This window comes from Barbatula barbatula (genome assembly GCF_947034865.1).
Source record: "Barbatula barbatula genome assembly, chromosome: 24".
NCBI classification, from domain to species: Eukaryota; Metazoa; Chordata; class Actinopteri; order Cypriniformes; family Nemacheilidae; genus Barbatula; species Barbatula barbatula.
Genome location: NC_136787.1, coordinates 1339491 through 1366874, shown reverse-complemented (window position 1 = coordinate 1366874; position 27384 = coordinate 1339491). Strand labels below are relative to the sequence as shown.

Genomic DNA, 27384 nt, shown 5'->3' with positions numbered 1-27384 from the left:
ATTGTGTGAGTGCAAATGATACGATTCTACATAAAGCTTGCAGTGGAGAAACAGTGTGGGAGTCTTGTGTATTAATCTTCTCCCGTTTTCAGGGGTGCAACATATATACTGTACAGCTCTTGTGTTCAGTTGTCTGGAGTGAATTGTTTTAGTATGTTCTTCTACCTCATGTGTCCTTGGATTTTGGACCTACCCTTGAGTTTATTGTGGAATTTATTAAAGACCTCTTACTGCATGTGGATCATCTCCTTGTTTTCCCTCTGCTGACACACTCTGTCAGTTTAAATCTAGACTAAAGACGCATCTTTTTAATCTTGCATACACTACACTTTCATAATATATATATTTCAAAGATCTAGGCTGCACTAGTTAGATCAACCAGAACCAGGAACACTTCCAATAACAACTGATGCATTTGTTGCATCAAAGAGTGCAGAACAGTACTATACTCTCAGCCAGTCTTGTCTCATTGTTCCAAGGTTACCGGAGCGTGCAGGGCATCCATTCCCAGACCTGACAAATGATGGACAAAGGACGTGGCGACTCTACAAAACTTCAGCCGCTATTAGATTATTAATGATCATTTTAAATTTAACTTCTTTTATTTTGCCTTGTTGTGCAAGCACTTTCGAGCTTGTGCAGAGGCTGCAGTTTTTTGCCAGAGGAGGAACTGGAATCCCCTGGTTACGCCTGGTTTCCCTCTGAGGTTTTTTTCTCCTCCAATGGAGTTTTGGGTTCCTCGCCACCGTTTGCATACTGTTTTGCACTGTTTTGCATGGCCGGGGGGCTGCTAGAATTTGATAGTCTTATTTAATTAACAATCGAATAGGAATTTATTGTGTGTCCGATATTTGACCTGTGTTTTGACTTCCATAACCTTTTATGTTTTACTTATAGTCAATGTTTTCTTGTACAGCTGCTTTGTAACAATGAAAAGCGCGTATATAAATAAAGCTGACTTGACTTGACTGACCATGACAATAAGGTGCCAGAACACCAAGATTTACATTTGAACTACAGTGTATGGTGAGGGGGTGAACACCATAACCACAGTTTCACTCTCGTTCAAACATTAGAAAATTCAGAGACATCCATGCTTTAACATCGGAGAGGCAAGCGGCCACCTTTTCTTGACCATTCTTATTTTTAAGCGGAAAATATATTTGTGTGTCATCTGCATAACAATGATAACTTAATCCACACTTTTCAAAGATAGTACCCAGAAGGAGCATAGAGAAAAAAACATGGGGGCTAGTGTAGAACCTTGAGGAATCCCACACTTCAAAGGCACTATTGTATCTTCAATATAGGACACAGAGACCAAGTTCCTTTTACGGCTTTATTAGTCCATAGCAGTGACAACTGAACAGCACATGTTTGTACTATACAGCACTTCATGTTTTTATCCCACACTGACCCCTGCAGGCTATATACGTATAGCACTTCCCCTTTCCCTACAGAACATCCGTCCCCCCTTACTTTTAAAGTTTACACTTAATCTTCAACCCACGTTTAGATATAAACCCTACTGTAACACCTTCAATACTTCCCAAAATTATTTCACAAAGTCCTTAAGATATTATGGTGTTTTTCTGTTCCTTCCTGAACATCTCAAACCTCCTATCTGTGGACTGTCTGCTTGCTATGTCCCTTCCACAGATTTCTACTCTGATCTTGTTTGTGGTTCTGCTTGTAGTTAAATTTAGTTTTGCTTCGGTGGTCTCATAGTCTTGTGCTTGCATAGTTTTTTCCACCCTCTCTTCCGGGGAACTTTCTGTGCTTGTTTGACCTGCCATTTCAGGATTAAACACCTCTTACTGTTGTCGACTGAACAACTGATCCACATGCCGACGCACTACTTGATCATTTTCCAGCATAACTTTGTAAGATACTGGTCCTGTGATCTCATTAATTTCTCCCTTTCACCCATTTTGGTCCATGTCAATAGTTCCTGGTATACACAGCATCTCCGCCTTCAAAATATCTGTGCTTCACATGTTGATCATGGTGCTCTGTCTGACGCTGTTGTGTCCTTTCCATTTTTCTGGTAAGGTCGGGGTGTATTCTGTCTAGGGTACATCTCAGTTTCCTTCCCATCATCATTTTGGCCGGTGACAAGCCCGTGGTAGACTGAGGTGTTATTCGATAGTTAAACACTGCTCTATAAAGCCTTGTTTCAATAGTATCCCTTGAACTTTTCTTTAACATCTCCTTGAGTGTCTTGACTGCCCATTCAGCCAAACCATTTGATGAATGATGATATGGAGCTGATGTAGCGTGTGTTATTCCATTATGAGACATCTTTGCATGCATCACTTTTTAAACACGGAGCATTGTCAGACACCATCACTTTGGGAATGCCATGCACACTGAAACTGTTTCTCAGACACTCTACTGTAACAGTGGTCGTTGCTGAATTCAGGGGATATGCATCCATCCATTTTGAATGTGCATCAACTAAAATCAAAAACTTTTTTCCCAAAAAGGGCCCTGCATAATCCATGTGCACCCGTCTCCAGGTCCTCCTTGGCCACTCCCACGTGGTGCACTCACAGGAGCTTTTGGCTGTTGTATATGTTTGTATATTGTACACCCAACAACATTGCCCATCTCATTATTCGTTGTGAGACCATCTGTGGCACCACTTTGAGTTCATTTAAAAGACTGAGCAGAGGCTTATGATCTGTACAGATAACAAACTTACGTCCATAAAAGTACTTATGGAATCTTTTTAGTCCAAACAACACAGCCAGGCCAGGTTTCTTTATCTAGTTGTGTATAATTTTGTTCAGCCTTTGACAGTGTTCGTGATACAAACCCAATGGGTCGTTCTGTTCTGTCTGGGATATGGTGTGCCAGCACAGCTCCTACACCAAATGGTGAAGCGTCACAGACCAGTATCAGTTCCTTGTTCTCATCATAATGTACCAGCAATTTATAAGACTGCAGCAACTTCTTAGACTCCTGAAAAGCATCCTCTTGTTCCTTTTTGCAATGCCCCTGGACAACCTTCTTCAACAACTTATGCAATGGAGCTAGAAGTGTCGACAGATTTGGGAGGAACCCGTTATAATAATTTATCAGTCCCAAATATGCTTTTAGGTCTGTCACTGAAGTTGGTGTGGCTGCCTCTTCCACTGCAGCATCCACTCGGTGTCCCAGGAATGTGACTTATTTTTCCAAGATCTCACATTTTCCTCTTTTTAATCGTAACCCGACCTTCTTTAACTGCTGCAGCATTTGGTCTAGTGTCCTCAAGTGTTCCTGATCATTCCTTCTGGTCAGCAAAATATCATCCAGGTATACCACTACTTTAGGTAGATCTTTCAAAACACCTTCCATGGTCCTCTGGAAGATTGCTGGACTGGAGCTGACTCCAAAAGGTAATCTAGTATAAGTAAACAGGACTTTATGAGTATTCACTGTTTCATACTGTTTTGATTCGTCATCTAAAACAATCTGTTGATATTCATGGCTCATGTCTAATTTACTAAATGTATCTCCTCCTGCTAGAACTGCCAACATTCTTGGAATGGGATACTGCTCCAGTGATGACTCTCTGTTTATAGTTACCTTGTAATCGCCACACAATCTTACTGACCCATCTGGCTTCAACACTGGCACTTCTGGGGCTGCCCAGTCTGAAAATGTTACAGGCTCTATGATGTTTTCTTTGATCAGTCTATCCAATTCAACTTTCACTGTCATGATTCTGCTGCATCATGTCATGTTTCTCTTGGTTTAGTGGCAGGATCATGACAGAACCTCATGTTTAATGTGGAGAGAGGCAATTATTGTTGTTGTTGCCTTCCATACACTCTCTCTGGTCTCGTCTCTGTTCCCTTCCTCTCGTTACCTCGTTATTGATTCATGCCCTACACCTGTTTCCCTCTTGATTTGCTCCCTTATTTAATGCCCTTGTGTCTTCTGTCTTGTGCTGTTTCATTGTGGTTCGTGTGGTGAGTTCCCGTGTCTTGTTAGCAGGGCCGTGCACAGACATTTTGAGGGGCAGCGGCCTAAACCAAAAAAAGGGGCACTAAGGAGGTGGTTGCTTGTTAACACAAATTATCCAGTTATTAGAAAATATACAAATAAAAAAGAATTCAGAACATTTTAGACTTTATTGTAGATGTTTTGATAGAACATACTCTAACCAGGGGTGTTCATTTTTTGGAAACTGCAAAATTGGATGACAGGGTCCTACTGAATTTGAAAATTTTGTGAAGGCCACATTGTACGTTATATTGTATTTTTTTACATGCGCAGGATCTGATGGATTTTGTAACTGAAGCAAAAACTTGAATTCTTCTGGCTTTTTCTCCCTTGTGTACATGGCTGTGGCTGCCTCACTCTATATTTCTTCCAGTTCTGCGTCTGTCTCTTCCCTCTCTGTCTCATTGCATTGCCTTTCTTTCTCATTCTAAACTTTTTCTGTCTCTGGCTCAGCTCCTATGATGTGTTATTCAGAACTAAGACAAGTGATTACAATGGGAAATATATTTACATAAACTGAAAAACTGTGTCTGCTAACTGTTCTAACTTTATGATGATTTACCTGCTGGCTTGCTGGAGCTTTGAATCTATGTTTGCAGTGTTGAACTGCCTTTAGCAGCCTCCCTTCGCTCTTTCTCTCTCTGTTTGGGGCCAACAACAGGACATTTAGTTATTTGTTTTATTTAAATCTGATTGTTGAGTACAATAATTTGATTAGACAAGCAGCTAACTTTAATTCTAAAAACGTGGATATGTTGTACAAGTTGTTAGCACGAGTAGAAGACCAAGAGCAAAACATTACAGACATACAAAAAAAATACCAAATGACTATTTTTGCAGATTCAACCACAATCTCTTGCATAACCGACCTGTCAATGCGACAGCTTTTGTTAACTTTCGTGTTCACTCGCAGTTTCAAGAGACAGAGAGCGCGCCGCGCAGACACTGTGAGTGATGCTGCGGAGCGAGGGGAAAACCTGGAGTGGAATAGTGGAATCAGCGGAATACTTTGAGCGGAGCGATAGGGGATGGGAAGAGGGGCGATGGGAAGAGGGGCACCTCAGTCGATGAGGGCAGAGGGGCAGCGGCTCTAGCCACCGGGCCACCCCCCTGTGCACGGCCCTGCTTGTTAGTTTAGTCTAGTGTAGTTTTGATGTTCATGTTCATAGTTTATTTTAGTCTTGTTTAAGTGGAGGTAGTTTTAGTCCTGTCTTGTTATTGTACCCATGTCACGTTTTGTTATGTTACCCCACGTGGGTCTTTGTTTTATTATTTATTAAATATATGTTAACCCCTTACCCCGCTGTCTGCACCTGGGTCCTCTGTCCTTGTCTTACCACCCGTGACCACGACAGAAGGAACCAGCCACAATCGGACCCAGCAGACATAGGGATCAATGTGGCAGCGGTCGAAGCCGCCGAGTTCCCCTCCAGGGTTAGAGGCTGCCGGACTCCCTTCCAGGGTCGAGAACGCCGGACTCCCTTCCTGAGTCGGGGCCGCCGGACTCCCTTCCAGGGTTGAGACGCCTGAGTCGGGGCCGCCGGACTCCCTTCCAAGTTTGAGGCCGCCGGACTTTCCACCAGGGTCGAAGCCGCCGGAATCCTGTGGCCGCCAAAGATCCCCAGCCGGGCATTCCAGGTCTGTGCAGCTGGGCTTTCCAGGTTGGTGCAGCTGGGCATTCCCGGTCGGTGCAGACGGGCATTCCCGCCCGGTGGAGCTGGGCATTCCCTCCCGGCGGAGACAGGCATTCCCACCTGGTGGAGCCGGCTATTCCAGGCCGGTGTATGCGGCCATTCCAGCCCAGTGCATCCTGTCCGTGTCTGCTGGCTATCCTGTCAGTGACTGCCCGTGTCATGCCGTCAGCCCGGCCCATGTCCTGCCGGCTATCATGTCCATGTCAACCCTTGTTTGGACTTCCCTTTTGAACTCTTGTGTGCCCCTTCCTTGGACTCTTGTGCTTGCTCGTTTTGACTTATTGTTTTATCATGTTGATTTGGTTTTGTCTATGGCATTGTCTGTCTTGTCTTGTTTGTAAGGAGAGGCTTCTGTCATGATGCTGCCACATCATATCATGTTTCTCTTGGCTTAGTGGCAGGATCATGACAGAACCTCCTGTTTAATGTGGAGAGAGGCAATTATTGTTGTTATGGCCTTCTATACACTTTCTCCGGTCTCGTCTCTGTTCCCTTCCTCTCGTTACCTCGTTATTGATTCATGCCATTCACCTGTTCCCCTCTTGATTTGGTTCCTTATTTAATGCCCTTGTGTCTTCTGTCTTGTGCTGGTTTATTGTGGTTTGTGTGGTGAGTTCCCGTGTCTTGTTAGTTTAGTCTAGTGTAGTTTTGATGTTCATTTTTATAGTTTATTTTAGTCTTGTTTAAGTGTAGGTAGTTTTAGTCCTGTCTTGTTATTGTACCCATGTCATGTTTTGTTATGTTACCCCCACGTGGGTCTTTGTTTTATTATTTATTAAATATATGTTAAAACCCCTTACCCGCTGTCTGCACCTGGGTCCTCTGTCCTTGTCTCACCCCCCGTGACCATGACATCCACTTTCTCCTTCATTGCAAAAGGTAATGACCTTGGTTTGAAAAACGAGGCATTGCATCCCTGTAGACATGAATATTGGCCTTGGTTCCTTTTAGCATTCCTAGTTCCTCTTTGAACACTGTTTGATGTTTCTGTAGAATGTCCTCTAACTTCTCTGAACAATTTGTTATATTGTTGATATTTTCCCAGTTGATTTTTAATTCTCTAAGCCATGCTCTTCCCAGCAGATTTGGTCCTGATCCAGCCACCACCATCACTGTTAGATCTTTAGTTCAACTGTGACCTTTACTGTACCCAGAATATTGACCTGTCCCGAGTATGTTTTGAGTTTGACAGTACTCGTCTTTAAAGGTAATCTCTTCTTAGTATCCAACTTGATATGTTTGCGATAACACAGTTACACTACATCCGTTGTCAATTTCAAATTTCAGCAGGCATTCATTTACCTTCAACATTTGTGTAATAGTTGAAACATGTGCTTGACTCCATACTGTACATTGTGAAAACTTCCTCTTGATATTGAAGATAATTAGCATTCTTTTGTTGTTTCCCTTTTTCCCATTTTGAAGTTGAATTATCCTTATACCGTTTACTTTCCAGAAACTTCTTTCTACACGTCCGATTTTCCAACAATTGAAACATTTTTCTTCCACAAACCCACATTCCCTCGGTCCGTGGTTAATTCCCACACAACGATAGCATGCTCCAGTACCCCCTGGCGTGCTCTTCCATCGTGCATCTAACTTGAAAACCGTGTTGTGTGCTTGTATCCTTTTTCTCTGTTTAAATCCGCCATATCTTTATTAGCCGTTTCCATGGCTTGTGCCTTCTTCAATGCCGTCTCGAATGTTATTCCATCTTCAGCCAGTAATCTCCGGTGTATACTATCATCATTAATTCCACACACCAATCGATCTTTTAGCATCACTGTGAGTGTGTCCCGAAAATTGCAGTCTTGTGCCAGCTTCCTGAGCTCCGCCACATATTCCACAACACTTTCATCTTGTTGCCTGTTACGTGAATTAAATTTCCATCTCTGGACAATTTCACTAGGTTTTGGATTAAAATGTGTAGTTAACAACTTCACCAGCTCCTCATAACCTATCGATCCAGGTTTTTCTGGACTCAGGAAATTCCTCATTAATGTGTATGTTGGTGCTCCGACACAACTCAGCAATATAGCCCATTTTTTCTGGTTTGCCACAAAGAAATGATTCAAGATTTCGCAATATTCTTCCTACGACTGCTCTTTACAATCGAATGGAGTCACTGAACCCACCATACCAGCCATTGTATCCTTCAGTTACTTCACGAAGTAGCCTTTAACTTAATTCTTGAACTTGTTTCCTCTTCCCACTTTAATCCTCGTCGCCATATGTTGTATTTTAGACCAAGTTCCTTTTACGGCTTTATTAGTCCATAGCAGTGACAACTGAACAGCACATGTTCATACTATACAGCACTTCATGTTTTTTCCCACACTGACCCCTGCTGGTTACATTCGTATAGCACTTCCCCTTTCCCTACATAACAGGCACAGAAGAAGATTCAAATTGACCAATATTAACAGAGAAGCTCCTATTTGTTAAGTAGTATTGAAACCAACGTAGGGCTTCATAAATAAATAAATCTTAGGATTGCTGATTAGAGGTACAAGTGTTGATTTACTTCTAAATGTATGTAGACGAAATCAAATTATAAATAATGAAAATGTTGAAAACATAGTTTAACCCTGATAACTTAAACTGATGTGGATCAGATATCTGATAAACATATACTCATTGATAGGACTGCAAGATTAAAACAAAATAATTGATAATGATTATTGCCCTTGATGTTGTAGTCTTGATTATTACTTTCAGATATTAGAACACAGGAACAAGCTACAAAACATAAAAATCTGCTATTTAAACGGGAAAAGCAATCAAAGAACATCCAACAGCACTAAAACACTCAATGGCTTCAGGTTATACAGTAAACTGTCTGATTACTCTTATGAATCGATACTGTCTGTTAATGGTGCCTGACTTTAACTTGTATAGGAATCCTAAAGCCGAGGCATTTAAAACACAATGCTTCCTTCTTGTGTATTTCTAAAGTTTATATGAAGTACACCTGGTTAGAATGTTAAAATAAAGGCCGGGCATGTGAGTGATAACTTGCGCCAGCTCCGGTCTCGCATCTCTCACGGAGGAGCTTCGGGAGCATAAAAGGATGAGCGACAGGAGTGTATGATGAGAGAGGACCGGGCCTGGAATTTATGTTGTGTTTTATTGTGTTTGTGTGCCCGGCAGTCGACCGTGAAATCATATTATTGTTTGTTTATTATATTAAATCTAACGTTACGTTTGCCGACCCCCGCCTCCTTCCTTCCTTTTATGGATCTTTGTTACAGTTACTTTTTTACGCAACATTTAAAAGTGTAACATTAGAAAGTTGGTAGATAACACTATAGTGGTATGGTTCAATCAAAAACACTTATCTGGCTGAGACTGACTTGAAATGGCTAGTAGCAAGCAAGCAAGCAAAAGTGTGCGTTTTAATATTCCATTTGTTTAGCGAATTGCAGTGATCCATTTGCTTCTTTTCAATCTTTCGGCAGTCAATAAATCTCAGATTTCGAGATGTACGATCCATCGCACAACAACCTTTTTCCGTTCTAAACAAAGTAAAGATAAAGGTAAAGACTCAATTGACTTTTGTGTGCGGTGATGTCACGTGCAAAATAAAAGCATTGTTCAACGAGAGGTAGCTAAAGGCACACCTTAAGAAAACAATTGCTTTTCACTACACCCATAATGTAAGATTGCAGAAGAATATATTTTTTATTGTTTGTACTAAAATGTTTTGGAGGAACAGCTTTTGAGTGACACTAAAACGTAAATTGTTAATTTTGTTTAGAAAAACGTATAAATATATATGGTAGCAATGGTGGGTTTTTTTTTTGCTAAAAAGCTCACTAGCAGGGGGTAAAAGGCACACAGTATTGATACAAATACTTTAGATAAAATAATGATTGTTTAAGTAAATACTTGTTCAAAACAATAACTTTAACAAAAATGTTAATATCACAATATATATAAAAAACTTTAATTATTATGGAGATATCATAATCATTTAATATACACTGCTCAAAGAGATAAAAGGAACACATGATCATCACAGCTCAACACCAAGTCAGTGAACCCTCAGGACTATCAATCAACCCGGTTAGTAAGCAGAAGTGACTGTGAACCATCTTCACTTGTTTTGGCGCAAATAAAAGTGACAACAGGTACACTGGAGAGGAAACAACAAGGGTGGTCTGGGGAGGACCATTCTCAGAGGGTCTTACAGACCTCCACGTGCTATGGAGTATTGGGATGAAATCCTCAACGGCATTGTCAGATCTTATGCTGGTGCATGATAATACCCGACCTTATGTGGCCAGAGTCTATAGGCTGTTTCTGGATGATGAAGGCATTGATGACATTGACTCGGCTCTCACGTTTATTATCATATTCATTTAGTGTCCCTCTATCCCCAACAGCAGGGGTGCTTTTTACCCCAAATACCATACCTTTACATATTCTCCTGTTATTGAACAATTGCTGCTTTAATCAACTTGAAGACCTGAAAATCATTTACTAGACCTTTACCTCTTAACATATTGAATCATTTTAGTGATTCTCATTTAATCTACAACATTTAAAAAAACATCAAATATTAGATCAAATTAGCACCGAATCAATTTTGAGGTCAATTTTGAGGCCGAGGTCGTGTCAAAGATCAGCTGAATATCCACATGCAGAGGGAAGAGGGCATGTTTTGAAAAGTTTAAAAGGTTTTGAAAACTGCTGAAAGGTTAAGGGTCATTTGAGAAAAAAGTTTCTATGTAATGTGGAATTTTCAACACTAGAGGCCGCAAAACAATAACACAAGCAATGGTTGGTGACACTGAAGGAGTGTTGTTGTCTTCACCTCTAATGCCGATGCAGATCAGTTCCATGGGATTCACAAGTCATGTGCATGGACCACGTTAAGTTTTCCTTGAAACTGTTTACTTATAACATACACCATGCTACCACTACTGCTTCTCAGCTTTTTGTTAAAGAAAGTATTATATACATATATGTTTCTTTTATTTAATATATTGTGTGTTCATAAATTTGTGGAGGAAAATATTACTATAATACTATAAAATTGTTGTGAAGATGATCAAAATGGTGGCACTGACAGAAAGTGTGTAACTTAACTTAGACATGCATCTGTTCCACAATAAATGATGTGAATTACCAGAACTAAAACACAAGCTGTGTATTCAAGCTGATCATTTTTCAAACATCTGAACTTTACTGAACCCTACTGAACAAAAAGACTGATAATACACAATAATAGTAAAGTTAGGAAGGATTTAGGATCTGGGTTTATCTAGCAATCTGTTTGTATCACAATATCTGTGAGTTGATACATTTGAAGAGTTTGGTTCCAAAATGAGATGCACAATCAAAAACAAGATTTTTTAATTTTTATCACAATATCAATCAAACTGCAGTTGGTTTATTTTGATTAAGACATAATAACTAAAAAATACAGCGAACTAACTCAATAAAACACACTTGAAACATTTTTTTAAACAGAGTTCTCTCATTTTGGAACCAAACTCTTCATATATACAGTACATGTCTGTCAAATATGTAAATGTGAAGCCCAATAGATGTTTTTTTAATTTGTATTTAACGAAGGCTTCCAAATGGCTTTATGTCCTTCCTTTAGAAGATACAGATGCACTGCTGTGGGTCTCTGGGCTCCGGCCTTGTCATTGGTAGTCCCACATCAACAAAAGCCACTCCTTCTTTTATATAAAGAAGATATCAAGTACATCATGTCTTCTTCAGCTGTAGTTTGACCAAGAGAAGAAATGCTACATATATCAACTACAACCTTTTTTCTTTTTGGTACAGGTAAGGTAAAAATACTTATTGTAACTTTGAATTCTATGATGAGGTGCATTTCATCAAATGTTAGATATATTGGACTTTTAAATTGCATGTTTTCATATTGTAAAAGTGTATTTTGTTTAGGTATGCTTGGTTTTATTTTGCTGTTTGAATGTGTTTCAGGTGTACTCACTGTTATGTGTCGAGGAGATAATGAAACTATTTGGTGTGAACATACTATTCATGTTACTGGAAAACTATGCTGGTTTAAGCAGACATCTGATGCTGCGCCCATTACTATTGTGTGCATGATATACACAGAAAGTCTTCAAAGTGTAGAGCCGCGATATTCAAACGATTTCACAAAGAGTCACTTGGTCATGCACATGTATGGATCAAAAAAGACAACTCTAACAATAATGGATGTGAATATTTCTGATTCTGGTTTCTACTTTTGCGGGGCAATAGATTATAACATACAGTTTTTCAATGGAAGCAGGCTTGAAGTAAAAGGTAATGTCAAGCAATACAACACGTTGTCATAGTAACATAATATTGATATCTTTTCTCTTATTTGTCTTTAATTCAAAGTCAGTCTGTATCTCTGACAAAACGAAATAACTCTACTGTTTATTAAATGTCAATATAACTGTAATCTTTTTTACCTTTTCAGAAAAGAATGATGTGTCAAGTAAAAATGCAAAAGAGAGCTTGAAAAAGGGTATGTGTGAAACTTTGCTTTCCAAACTGAGTGTACTAGATGATACTAGATTCTTGTTTACTCTCATTTTATAATCATTAGAAAAACATATACAGTATTATTTCATCTTTTATGTCTGAGTAAAATTATATTTTCTTTTCATAGATCAGAAGAAGAAATGTCCTAGTGAGAACTATTCTGGAAGCATCTTTTTCAGCCTGACTCTGCTATTTGGTGGAATTATCATTTTTTCCTTAAGCATTCTGCTCATTATGGCTATTATCAGACATCACAAACAACAGAGACCAGGTAAGTTATATCCACAAGCTTAAACAAATATAGAACAAATCCCTTCAAATAAAGAATAAATCCCTCATACAAAATACATTTTCCCTTCCCTTTGTACCAGCTGCAGAATGGCAAGCAAATCAACATAATTATGAGGTAAACTACGAGATAGATTTAGTCTATTTACAAACCTAAACAAACAAATAAATATGAAAAATCAAAGAATTGCATCTCAGTTTTGTAAATGGGAAAGGCAGTTTAGCAGTTTAGCAGTTTATCTATTTTCTATAAAGAGACATGTTATATATGTTTCTTTTGCCGGGCAAATAACACATGCGGTTAAAGGGATGTTCTTGTTTAAATTGCACTTCAACACCAAAACTAACTAAGCGTGCCAACCTAATTTTAAGTTGTTTTAATATTGTAAAATATATATCAGGTACAATTTTTAAAACATGTATTCTGTATTCAGATATTCAAATAATGTTTTTAATAATACTTATACCTAATACTAAAATGTAAAAATGTTTTATCATTTTGTTATATTTCTTTACTTTACCTTATATTACATTTTAAGTTAGCAAACATTTGCAAACGTGCCCCTGCCCGTGAAAACAAAGAATGAAATGAGATTTCCACCATTAATTTCACTCTTTGACATGGCGTAACTCAGTCAATATTAAAGATATCATGGTTATATTTTCACATAATGTTGTTTACATTTATTATATAGGAAACAGTTAATCGCTGCTGATTTATGAGTTTAGCTGGCGTTTTAAAGGGGGGGTCACAAATGCCTCAGAAAAAGTCCTGATTAAAATATGAACATACTTGAACATTTGTGTTTTTACAGGAGCAAGAATTTGAGTCTGTAGAATATTCTGCTGTGCATTTCTCCAAAAAGAAATCCAAGTCAGCAGAAGAACATACTGATCCATTTCTTGTGTATACTGATGCCACATGAAACATAACTCACGGCATATTTGATTATTATTGCTATACGTGTTTATTTATTTTGAAACTCTTTCAAAATAATTTGATGCCACCATAAGAACAAGTGTATACTGATAAAGCTTAATAGAAAAGTTGGCCATATTGTGTTTGTCTTGTTTTTAAGACATGTATTTGTAAAGCATATGCCGCGTGCATCTGGTCCCAGCTGTCAAACCTATACATATACAGGGCAAATTAACTATTCATTTCATTTGATTTAATTGTCATTACTTGAACTATGTTTATGGAACTAAATTGGTTAAATTGTGAATCGAGTCATTTATACTTACAATTGAATGTTTCATACAAACCAAAGCCTACAGAAGAAGTGATGAGGTAATGCTTTCTCATTTTAACAGATTCTTTTGGTTGTGTTTACAATAGATTGTTACTCAGCAATGGAATTACTGAATAAAGTTAAATATTTAAATGAATGAATGAATTTAAATGTATTCTCAACAGATTCAGTGTGCATTTACAATTCTCTCCAAAATTAACATCATTTTTTTCAAACATCAGACTGTTATATTTAGATGTAACGTAATCTACATTAAAACCACCAATGCACATGAATTAACTCTTAACTCTTATATTTTAGATCAATATGTCTCATCCTGAACGCCAAGGCTAGCACTTCCAAATCTTTACTTGTTTCAATATTCTTCTAGTTATTGAATATTTTGGGGCAAGATGCCACCTGGGTATCTTGTATTTCAAATGTAAGTGTTTTATTCTGATCCCATTTAAAAGTATCATTTCTTAAAGTCACCTTTAATTCTGTCGCAGGGACCTCATTCACAAACACATGTTTTGTGTATTCTGCGACTAGATGAGTGATTTTTCTAATGGGAGGGTTGCGATGCTTAGTATGTTTGATGAAACTAAAACTGCACATATGAAAAGTATGTTAAATTCAGTTTTTCCACAAAGTTGTTCAGTATAGAGAAAAATCTACTAAGGGACCGTAGAGCAAATAAAAATGTAAAGTAAAAATGTTCCACACATCAGATTGACCACCCTGTCCCCCAGCACATCATTCACACCTATCACTGCAGATAAACCACAATAACATCATTTACAATAAATGTGTTTCCATAACCACAAGCAAAATACCCTTTTTATATATGATGGAAACAGCACTGAGGATTTCAGTCTAAATTAAGTTATAAAACAACAGGCTCATAAAATTCAGAAATATTCATAAATGAAACAGTCAAGCTGTTGTGGGACCGCTAAAAGAAAGAAAGAAAGAAATGCCACAGATGAATTTATCAAAATTTTATTGAAAAACATTCTTAAGAACGAATTCTTCTAAGTAATATGCTTCTTTTAAATACTCATTTTAGAGAGTTTGTATTCTCCCATAAAAAAACCTTCTTAAGACACTTATCTTCTTTACATAAACATGTATAGTAACATTTAAAATAGACTGACAAGGAAGGTAGAGTGACAATATTTCTCCTGCATCACAATGAATAATTCACTATTGCGCAACACTGACGCATACAGTAGATCTCATTTAAACATCTTTCTTCTTGGCCTTTGAGAGCGTGTTGTTTTCATCTCTCTCGATGCACAACTGTAAAAGCTGTTTTGTGTAGATGTGCACTTGCACACATGCTTTTCCAAGGTGCAGCTACCGAGCACATTCACATTGAACACAATGAATTTGATGCACAACGTTTAAGCTGCGGTCAACCTTTAGCTCTGAAAATAGAAAACACTTTAGAGCTGCTTTGGTCTCTGTGGGCAAAAGTTTCCATACGTCCTTTTATTGCAACGAAACTTAAGTGTCATAGCAAAGTGCTAAGTTGTGATATGGCCATATTTACAATTTCTCTACTTGCATTTCTCATTCAATTGGATTCATGTTTAAGTGTAGTTTTACTCATTAGATGTAGACAGATTGATTTTGCAGTGGTTCAGGTGGTTAATGCTTCTTTAATGTGCTAGCTGTCAATATTTTATGTTTAGTCCTGAAATTCCTTTCTGTGAGTTCATAAGATCCTATACTAACATCTTTACATCCTTTACACCAGATCACATGATCTCACATGGTACTGTCTGATTTAGAACTTACAAAAAACAATGTGCTTACATGTTTTTATATTTAAAATATATTTTTCTAGATAATGTTTATAATGACAGGCTTTTTAAATAGAGGTCATGGACACGGAGGGACAAAAAGAAATGTCAGAGGCCCCCTGGGGGTTGGTGAAGGTACTACATAAATATCAGGAATATTTATTTGAATAATTATAGATTTCAACAGCCATACTGCCTTTAATCAAATGTTTCATTTTAGAGTTTAGGTGGGAGGGGGTCTCTGGTTCTGAATTGAAGTTTGGCAGATATTTTGTTTTATTATCTTATATTGTGACAGGGATTGACAGGCCATGACTGGAGAATTTACATATGACCTTTTGTGTAAATGGACATAATAAAGGTAGATGACGTTTGAACACGTAAACTGAAATTCTAAGCTTTACATAGATACTAAACTCAAGTGGGTAATTCTCAAATAGCGGGCAGCAGCGAGTGAAGTTTGTAGGTCTGTTTCTGTTCCTTTTTGTTCCCCATTTTGCTGCATCCACTCACAAAAACAAAGTTTTGATATATTTACGGTAGAAACATGATCTTTACTTAATTTTCAAATGATTTTTGTCATAATAGAAAAATCTATAATTTTGACCCATACATGTTTGGTTGGCTTTTGCCACAAATATTCCTGTGCTGCTTAAGACTGGTTTTGTGGTCCAGGGTCACACATTTGTATCATACTAGAAAATGTGTTTAGTCATTTTGATATAAAGCAAGTGCAATTTTCACTGCTTGGATGAAACATAATAAACACATTTCACCGGAATAACATTCTGAGTGTTGCATTTTGTCATTACACTTAGAATAACACAAGAACTGTTTATACAGTACCTTGGGCTATATTAAGTCTGAACAATTAAAGCTCAAATATCTTTAAATTACATTACATATGTACATAATATTGCAAATAGTACAATAATCATGTTGTACTGTTTGAGTGCATCTCCGTTGGACTTTACTTTACTGTGATATAATGAGGAGCCACATTTGTAATAAAATGTCTAAAACAGTCTAGTGCATTGCCCCAGGATACACTCAACAAAACACACCAAATCACAATGGCGATGTATTTTCTGCTTTATTCCTTACAGTGCATGTTGTTCAAGTAATAATATCTTTAGGGAATCAAATTAAACAAATTTATCTGGACATTATTTACATTACATTGGGCAGTAGATATGTCTTTAAACTCCACATCCTGTGAAATATTGAGTCACATTTTGTTTTTTGCTGTGATTAAGCCAGCCGTACCTAAACAAAAAGCTGAATTTCACTTAGCTAATAATTAATTGATTTCTTCTTTTTTAATGTATATTTTTCATTGACAAACACTGGAGACCTGAACGACACGTTTCCTGGAAACGGTTTGCAATGTGTAACAGGGTTTGAGATACGTTTTCTCTTGTTTGGTGGGTGTGTCAAGACTGTCTGCCTAATAAGCAGCAACATGTATATAACCCATGCGGTATTAAAGAGACAGTTCGCACAATGGGTCCAAGTTAAGTCATTTAAATGTGTCCGCTGCAGCTCGGTATACGCAACAATTGAAGATATTAGAAGAGACGTATTTTGTGGTATTCAACGCGTATGTATACCGATTTCATCAGGCTCTGAAGATTCTTCAAAAAGAACACAAAGAATGTCCCATAGTTCAACTCTTGCGTCATCACAACAGGGTGTTCAACCGCACCACCGATTCCGTTTTGTCGGGGCTGAACGCAGCGAAGGGCTGTGACAATTAAGATGCAGACCACGGCGTTAAGGTCATCACCGCACTTTTTTTATATTTTGATTTGTTTGCTGGAGAAAGTTACAGGAGTGCAAATATGAACTATAAACACTAATCGTTGATTATCATAATTTACTGTATTCCGTCCAATATGTTCAAGGGCTTTTGGTGAATAGATCATACAGGCCATTAAACATACAGTATGGGGGATTTATTTTGTGTGAGTGGCAAGCAACCGGAACATACGCAATGTTCACCTTTCTACATTTTTTACTAGCTTATGTCCTTTTTCTTTTACACTTCATGCATGTATTATAAAGGTTAAATACGTTGGTTTTGAAAACAAAAGGTAAGAGTAATTTATATTCGTAACGAACAACTACAATCAACCATCTTGCTAGGGTGGTTCCCCTGAGGCCTTTTGACCTTATGTAACTAAGTTCTTAATCCTTCTTATATAGCAAACAGTGTTTGAAAGTTTTAAGCTCGGGTTCAATCAACTTCGTCGTTATCGATAGCTATTTCTATCTTTTTTCCTTTACTTCATATTTACTTTGTTTTTATACTAATGGACAAGTTTGAGTTTAGTCTTTTACAAAGTATTTCTTTGAACGTGTGGGGCTTAAGTAACACTTAAAGGCGATTTTTTTGTTCTGTAGAAGACTTAATTTTTTTTGTTAAGAAACTCATTCCTCTGCTTCTGATATTAAAATATGGAAAGCGTAAATGGGAGGACAATATTTATTTTAGTCATGGGTAAAACACCTCTGCTGGGGCTCTTGTTTTAATTCACAAATTTAAAGGAGATATTGTTAATTTTAACTCTTGCACTGAAGGTAGATGGGTTATACTAACTTTTAGAAAACTCTCTTTATTATTTGTAATATTCATGGATTTAACTCCCACACTTTGAATAATTCGTTTTTTGCTAACATTTCTTTTACATTATCTGAGCTGTTGAAAACAATCCCAAATGCTAAGTTAATAGTATAGCTGGATATTTTAATGAAGTTCCTGATGGTGTCATGATGCAAGAGAGAAGACAATTGCAGGTAAAAGTGTTTATTAAATAATAAACAGCACGGTCAGAGTCCTAAACACGACACACTGGGGCAGGGAGTGACTCAGGGACCTCTATAGGCAACCGGCAGGTGATGGAGGATATCCAAAGTGATGGTCCAAAGTCCAGGATACTGACGGAGAGGAGACGACGAGTGGAGACGACGAGTGGAGACGACGAGTGGAGACGACGAGTGGAGACGACGAGTGGAGACGACGACACGACGAAAACTCCACAGGAACACATCACAGCCAAAACAGGACAGGAACAATCACTGTGCACATCACAAGGTTCTGACAACAGAGGACACCAACAACCGAGAATATAAAGGTTAGATTAGATTGGGATCAGCTGGCACTAATAATGAGTAACGATCAGAAGACACCCTCACACTAATCAACTAATCAAGGATAAAAGGCAGTGAATTCATGAACCTTGACAGTACCCCCCCTCCTAGGAACGCCGCCTGGCGTTCCCAGACACCCTTACCTGCCGATTGTAATCATCGATAAGGGAGTGATCCAGGATGTCCCTAGCAGGAACCCAACTTCTCTCCTCCGGACCGTAACCTTCCCAGTCCACCAGATACTGGAATCCGCGTCCCCTCCGTCTCGAGTCCAGAATACGGTTAACCAAATAAGTAGGTTCCCCATCTACGAGTCGCGGCAGGGGGGGGAACCGGGGCCGGCGGGTTAATGTGAGAATAAAACACGGGTTTTAATTTTGACACATGGAAGATGGAATGAATTCTCCTGTACGCCGGAGGTAGTTTGAGGCGAACTGCCACTGGATTAATGATTTTGGTGACAGTAAATGGGCTGATAAATTTGGAAGCTAGTTTGTTAGAGACGGAATGGAGTGGAATGTTCTTGGTTGAAAGCCACACTCTTTGTCCAACGACGTATACGGGAGGCTTCGACCGGTGGCGATCAGCCTTGGTGCGCGCCCCCACCTGGAGTAGTGTCTCACGGGCTCTGGTCCACATGCGGTGGCACCTCTGGACGAAGGCGTGGGTGGAGGGGACTGCGACTTCGGATTCCAGACTGGGAAAAACTGGTGGCTGGTAACCTAAGCTACACTCGAACGGAGATAGGCCCGTGGATGACACTGGTAACGAGTTATGCGCGTACTCAACCATTGAGAGTTGCTGCCCCCAGGAGGAAGGATTCTTTGATACCAAACATCGCAACATTCGTTCCAAATCCTGGTTGGCTCTCTCGGTTTGGCCATTGCTCTGGGGATGGAACCCAGAGGACAGACTAACAGTCGCTCCCAGTAATTTACAAAATTCTTGCCAAAATCTTGACACAAATTGGGGACCCCTGTCGGACACCACGTCTATCGGGAGGCCATGTAAACGAAAAACGTGGTCAACCACAGCCACCGCTGTCTCCTTGGCAGAGGGTAATTTAGGCAAGGGAATAAAATGAGCCGCCTTCGAGAACCGGTCCACTACGGTCAAAACGACCGTCATGCCCTGGGAGGACGGGAGGGCGGTGATGAAATCTAGCGCGATGTGGGACCAGGGTCTCGAAGGGACACACAGCGGTTGTAGTAACCCATCTGGGGGTCGATTGGAAGTCTTACCAGTGTCACAAACCGAGCAAGCCAAAACAAAACTCCGAATGTCACGAGCCATTTTTTGGCCACCAGAACCGTTGCCTGACCAAAAAGTTGGTGCGATTAACTCCTGGATGACAAGCTATGTTAGAACAATGCCCCCACTGAATAACATCAGACCGTAGTTCCTCCGGTACAAACAATTGGTTTGGTGGGCCACCGGGCGTAGGCATTACCCCTTCTAAGGCCATCTTGACCTTCGACTCGATCTCCCATGTGAGTGTGGAGACAAATAGGGCCTCTGGTAAAATGCACTCGGGAGTGGACGGGCGTTCGGAATGGTCAAAAATACACGATAAAGAATCGGGTTAGATGTTCTTGGAACCCGGGCGGAATGAGAGAGAAAAATCAAAACGACCGAAAAAGAGAGCCCACCGAGCCTGCCTGGAGTTAAGTCTTTTGGAGGTTCTGATATATTCCAAGTTCTTGTGATCGGTCCAGACAATAAAATGAACCCCCGACCCTTCTAACCAATGACGCCATTCCTCTAACGCCAACAACTCTCTATTACCAATGTCATAGTTGCGTTCAGCAGGAGATAAACGATGGGACAAAAACGCGCAAGGATGCATCTTGTCGTCTGTGGGAGAACGTTGGGAGAGAACTGCGCCTACCCCCACCTCTGATGCATCAACCTCCACCTCAAACTGACGTGAGGAATCAGGGGGTATCAAGATTGGAGCCGAAATGAAGCGACTTTTCAGTTTGGCGAATACTGTCTCCGCTGTATCGGACCACCTGAACGTAGTTCTGGGAGAGGTCAAGGCAGTCAGAGGAGCAGCTAGTTGGCTGAAATTGCGAATAAAACGACGATAGAAATTGGCGAACCCCAAAAACCTCTGTAGGGCCTTACGGGAATCTGGACTTGGCCATTCTACAACAGCCTTAACCTTATCATGATCCATACGCAATCCCTCAGACGAGATGATGTACCCTAGAAAAGAAACAGACTGTGCATGAAAATCGCATTTCTCCGCCTTGATAAATAGCCCATTCTCTAGCAACCTCTGAAGTACTCGTCGGACGTGCTGTACGTGTTCCTGGAGAGAAGACGAAAAAATTCAATATGTCATCCAGGTAGACATATGAACTGATCTACCATATCTCGCAGCACGTCATTGACGAGTGCTTGGAAAACCGCTGGGGAGTTGGACAAACCGAACGGCATGACCAAATATTCAAAATGTCCCCTGGGGTGTTAAAAGCGGTCTTCCATTCATCCCCCTTCCTGATGCGAACCAAATTATAGGCATTCCGTAAATCCAACTTTGTGAAGACTGACGCTCCCTGCAACCTCTCGAAAGCTGAAGACATCAACGGCAAAGGATAAGTATTCTTTACTGTGATGTTGTTCAGCCCTCGGTAATCAATACAAGGTCGCAGAGAACCGTCCTTCTTACCCACAAAAAGAACCCCGCCCCCACAGGTGAAGAGGAAGGCCGGATAGACCCTGTTGCTAGAGAATCAGAAATATATTTCTCCATGGCCTCCTTCTCTGGGACAGAAAGTGAGTATAACTTGCCTTTAGGCGGCGACTTACCTGGCACTAAATCTATAGCACAGTCGTAAGGACGGTGCGGAGGGAGAGAAGCAGCACGGGACTTACTGAATACCTCCTTCAGGTCTAGGTACTCAATGGGCACGTTTGATAAATCCACTGCCTCCTCCTGAAACACAGACACAGGTACAGACTGACAGGCAGATGCAAGACAAGACTTACAACATTGAGTGCTCCATGCGGAGATGGAGTTCAGGCACCAGTCCACCCTGGGGTTGTGTAATGTGAGCCAGGGGTGACCAAGGACTATGGGTGCCAGGGGTGAGTCCAGGAGGAAGAATGATAAAGTCTCAGTATGGTTGCCTGACGTGGTGAGAGTTATGGGTTGGGTGGTGAGTGCAATGCTGGGGAGACTTTGACCGTTAAGTGCATTGACGTATATGCTGTGAGTCAGTGTGGTAACAGGGATGTGGAGCTTATGTGCCAGCTTACGGTCCATAAAGTTTCCCTCAGCTCCCGACTCCAAAAGGGCGTGACAGTCGTGAGTGCCGGCTGCCCATTTCAGTCTTACCGGGAGGAGTGTGGATGACGGTGATGAGGCCTTTTCGGCAGAGATTCCACCCGATAGTAGCCTCAATGTTACTACCGGGCTTGGCCTTTTACCGGGCAGGTGTTAAGGAAGTGGCCCGCTCCCCCACAGTACAAACAGAGTCCCTGGGATCTCCACCTCTCCTTCTCCTCCCGGGAGAGCTGAGCTCTACCCACCTGCATGGGCTCGTGATCGACGAATGGGCTGACCGTGTCACTGCCGCCGGACCGTGGTTCCTCCGTCCCTCCAGGAGAACGAACCGGAAGGACTCGACGTTCCATTCTGGAGAGTCGTGCATCCACTCTGAGGGCCAGATCAATGAGTCCATTCAGGCTCGTGGGCAGGTCCAGCATGTAGATGTCACGTTGGACACGGTCAGCCAGCCCACGCAGGTACATGTCCCACTGCGCCTCCTCGTTCCATCGGAACTCGGTCGGCAGAGTACAGAATTCAATAGAGTAGGCGGAAAACAGATGGGTCACCTTGTTGTAAGTTGACGAGAACTCTGGCTGCCTCTCTTCCAGCCATGGAACGATCGAAAACCCTCTTCATCTCTTCTGCGAGTGCTTGGAACGAGGCGCAGCATGTTCGTGATACTCTCTCCTTGAGAATCCATCCGGTTGATGCTATGAGCGATAAAATCATCCATGTTGAATGTGGTTCCACCTGCTGCCTTCATGGTCTGGTCAGAACCTTCTGTCATGATGCAAGAGAGAAGACAATTTCAGGTAAAAGTATGTTTATTAAATAATAAACAGCACGGTCAGAGTCCTAAACACGACACACTGGGGCGGGAGTGACTCAGGGACCTCAACAGGCAACCGGCAGGTGATGGAGGATATCCAAAGTGATGGTCCAAAGTCCAGGATACTGACGGAGAGGAGACGACGAGTGGAGACGACGAGTGGAGACGACGAGTGGAGACGACGAGTGGAGACGACGAGTGGAGACGACGAGTGGAGACGACGAGTGGAGACGACGAGTGGAGACGACGAGTGGAGACGACGAGTGGAGACGACGAGTGGAGACGACGAGTGGAGACGACGAGTGGAGACGACGAGTGGAGACGACGAGTGGAGACGACGACACGACGAAAACTCCACAGGAACACATCACAGCCAAAACAGGACAGGAACAATCACTGTGCACATCACAAGGTTCTGACAACAGAGGACACCAACAACCGAGAATATAAAGGTTAGATTAGATTGGGATCAGCTGGCACTAATAATGAGTAACGATCAGAAGACACCCTCACACTAATCAACTAATCAAGGATAAAAGGCAGTGAATTCATGAACCGTGACAGATGGTTTATTGGATAGATTTCCACAGCATCATCCCCGACCCCTAAATCAGAGCGCTAATATTAAAAAAAAATTAACTTTAGCTACCAGTATCTTTAATTCAGAAATAGCAGATTATATATCTAAATTTTAGTTTTTTTAAATTAAGTCTAGAGAATTGCTTATTAATAGAAGTAAGGAATTAAAGAAGGATAGGGATTGTTTAGAAACAAAGCTTTTAAATCAAATTGATCCTCTATGGAAATGTCAGGCACTTATTACAGTTATTACAGTCAAAACTTGATGATTTGCTTCTTAACAAGGAGCAGGTGGATAGAAAAGGGGGAAAGGAATACCTCTTATTTCCTTGCTCTTGAAAAAGGAAATTAAAAAAAATCATCATCAGCATTGAGTATTAACAACACCCTTTGCAAGGATCCTAAGATCATTTCAGACTTCGTTAGCTCCTTTTATGAAAAAATGTATCAGTCTGATTTTAATTATGAAACGTGTAAATCATTTACGAATCAGATTAAAGATTATATTCCTCTAATTAATAATAACTTCCAAAGCTTGTGTGACTCTGTTCTTAAGAAAGAAGAATTAAAGTTAGCTATTCAATGTATGAATTTCTTTTTAAGTCCAGGTCCTGATGGATTGTCAGCTGAATTTTACCAACATTTCTGGGAGATCCTAAAAGATCCACTTTATTTAATGTTTAATGAATGCATAAAACTATTAAACAAGGCTCAATCTCTTTGATTCCCAAAGCAGATAAGGATACCCTAATTATAGATAATTGGAGACCTATCACTTTACTAAATATAGGTTACAAATTACTTGCTTATGCTAAAAGATTACAATCTGGACTCGATCAAATCATCCATGAAACTCAAACAGGCTTTATGAAAGATTGACATATAAGTAATAACGTTCGATTTATTTATGACCTTTTAGACAACTCTGATCCTATAGATTCAGGGGCTCTCATTTTGTTTTTGGATTTTTGTAAAGCCTTCAACACCATTGAACATGGTTTTCCAATACACTCACTAAAAGTCTTTGGCTTTGGAGATAATTTAATTAATGTAATCAAAAAGTTTTACAAAAATATCAACGGCTCTATTATTCTCGGCTTTGGAACCTCTAAAAGATTTGGAATTCATCGTGGTGTTCGACAAGGTTGTCCAATTTCTCCTTTTTTTTTTTTTTACTTGTAGTTGTACTTCTTTAACATCTTAAATAGCCAAAGCATCATGGGTCTGAGAATATTTGATAGAGAAATCAGAATTTCTCAACTGGCAGATGATACTACCTTATTTCTTAAAGATAAACATCAAATTAAAATAGCTCTAGATCATATTTCTAGATTTTCTAAATCATCTGGGCTAATGTTAAATATTAATAAGTGTGAAATACTGTTTCTTCGTCACTCTTTAGACTTATCAGTGGAAAATATACCGGTATGGAATCTGTGAAATATCTTGGTATTCATATATCTAAAAATAGTCAGTCATGTGCAGTTGAATTTTATCTCTACAATGAAGAAAACTAAAAATATTTTGAATAATTGGCTACAAAGAGATCTTAGTATTTTTGGAAGAGTCTTATTAGCCAAAGCTGGGGGTCTCTCCAGACTTGTTTATCCTGCTCTCTCTCTGTTTGTGGGTGCTGATATTTCCAAGAAAATCAATAAGATCTTCTTTAATTTTATCTGGAAGAATTAGACTCATAAATTGAAAAATGATATTATGTCTGGCAGGAGGGTTGATGGTGGTTTAGAAATGTTAGATCTTTTAGACATCACTAACACTTTCAAACTTAAATTGTTAAAAAATTGCCAAAAGAAAGAACACTTGTTATGGTTCTTTATTCCACAGTGCATTTTTAAAGCGGTTGGAGGCTTATCTTTTCTATTACGTTGTATTTTTTGGATGGGAAATTACCAGTTAAATTATCCTATTTTCACCAGCAAGTCTTATTGGCTTGCAAGATTTGTTTTCAACATAATTTTCCCCACACAAAGGGCTTTTATGGAATAACTGTCTTATCACCTCTAGAAATAAATCTTTATTTTTTCCCAATTGGGTTGACAAAAACATTCACTTTGTTATGGATTTATTTGATGGAAATTGAGAAATCTTATTTTATGAAGACTTTCTTTATACTTTCAACTTTCCTGTTCCCTTTAAAGAAATTCAGAAGGTTGCGAAAGCCGTTCCAAATGGATTAATACAGCTAATGAAATGTCACCTTACTTGTGCGAATAATGATCGACATTTTCCTGAATTGTCCATAGATGGTATCAATCTTTTTTCTTCTTCAGTTAATAATAAAAAATTAGATCAAGGGGCTTTCAGTTTTTTTTAACTATTGTCTGAATTTATATTTGCTCCTTTATATTTGCCCATAAAAATATTGTTTATATGTTATCTCTCAAAGATATTATATGTGCATATACCAATCAATGTAAAATGTTTGATTATGTGGTGAATTTCTATATTTTACATGGCAAATATTATATTCAAAAACAAAAGTTTGTAAAATCTGCAATTTATTTTTGATAGAATTGGAGAACTTAAAAAAATCTCTATTGCATATAAACAATCAAAAAACATTTTTACAAGTTTTTAAAATGTATGCAGACGTTTTTTTCAACTTAATATCCGTCTATTTTTATGGATTCTCTTTTTTTATATATATAGGCCTATATATATATATATATTTTTTTTTTGTGGATTTAGAATCTGCCCATAGGAAAGAGGAGAAATACTTGCTGTTGTTTTCTGTATTTATTTATTTTTCTTTATTATTTATGAATCCTCATTCCTCTTCTTTCTCTTCCTCTTTGTGTGCTATATTGTGTGATCTGTATCTTGTTTCTTTCAAAGATTTCTTTTAATAAAAATTTAAAAATTTAAAAATACATAAAAAAATGAATGATATCAAGTCATTTTGTCGCTAGGTGTCGCTGGCGGTGTGAACGCACTGTAAGGGTTTTAAAAGGGTTTCTTGCAACTGACTCAAGTCAAAGACATCAGACTTTTACTCTGTGTTTTACGTTATTTATATTGCCCGGACTATGCTTAAAAAAGGTGAGCAAACTTGGGCTTTTTGACACAGAGCGAGTAGTAAGACATTTTTCGATGGCAGGAAGTGAGTCTAGATTTGGTGACCTCTCCCTCTGATGGAGAGATGACTGATCCTGGGGCTGAGATGTGACTCTTTCTGATTTATGTTAGGCTACTAGAAGGCGTTTGGAGCAAATGCAGTGCAGTGAATGGCCTTTATTGAAAAAAGGAAAAGAAACAAATAGAAACCAAAAGGGGAATTAAAGGTCCGATAATAGACAAAGAGGAAGTAGAGGAATAAAGGAAACGGGAACCACAAAAAAAGACACGAGCACAGCTGGGGAAAAGGGAGTCAATGGCGGTCTGCATGTGAGCACCGGGAGAAAAACTGATGAATCGAGTGAAATGGAAACAAAGTCAGTCTGCTACACACTGGACAGCTGAGCTACTGAATTAAAACAAAGCTCATGTGTTCCAGATAACTTCATCAGACCAAAGACATGACAGCACTTCTTCAAGAACACCACGTGACTCTACTGGAGGCCTCAGGTGTCACAGTCGATACCTGTTTTTTGACAACTGTGGCGTGTACACTCACCGAACACCAGGTGGTGCTGTATTATCACCCAATCCACACTTGTTCCGCTCAACATCTAACAAGTGAACTAAAGCTGCACGCGTCTAGTTAAATGACATGTTTAAGCCGCTAAACTTTACTGTACAGACGGACTGTTGGCGTGACGTCACGCGCGCCTCTACGAAACAATCAGAACCGGAAATCATTCACGGAAAAAGTTATGATGCGGGAGGGCGCGCGTGCGCGTGTTTGCTCGCGCGCAGGGTGGAGTTTAACACAGCAGCTTCAAAGCAACGGTGCAGAAATCACATCTGACGTTACATACCAGAGTTAACACGACAGGAGCTTTCCGCTGGAGAGAGAGAGAAAACTGTCCGAAGGTGGACAACTGTAGATCGAAGAAATCTGAGG

General features: G+C 39.6%; 2 protein-coding genes across 4 annotated transcripts in view; both read left to right on the top strand.

Moving 5' to 3' along the window:
• The first annotated feature begins 11411 nt into the window (after positions 1-11411).
• Positions 11412-13875, top strand: LOC306890017 (uncharacterized protein). Of its 2 annotated transcripts, XM_079449471.1 has the most exons (6): positions 11412-11486; positions 11646-11975; positions 12136-12183; positions 12328-12471; positions 12572-12606; positions 13304-13875. In XM_079449471.1, exons 1-6 carry the CDS (start codon positions 11444-11446, stop codon positions 13412-13414), a joined length of 711 nt encoding a protein of 236 aa, XP_079305597.1. In that variant the 5' UTR covers positions 11412-11443; the 3' UTR covers positions 13415-13875. The 2 variants fall into 2 exon arrangements, with proteins under 2 accessions (XP_079305597.1, XP_079305598.1); XM_079449472.1 differs by lacking the exon at positions 12572-12606 and having other exon boundaries at positions 11413-11486.
• A 12850-nt stretch (positions 13876-26725) lies between these two features.
• tln1 (talin 1) overlaps positions 26726-27384 on the top strand; it is a 51589-nt gene continuing 50930 nt past the window's right edge. For both annotated transcript variants that reach the window (XM_079448491.1, XM_079448490.1), the window contains exon 1: positions 26726-27383. The gene's annotated coding sequence lies outside the window, so the exon portion shown is untranslated. The remainder of the gene's footprint in view (position 27384) is intronic.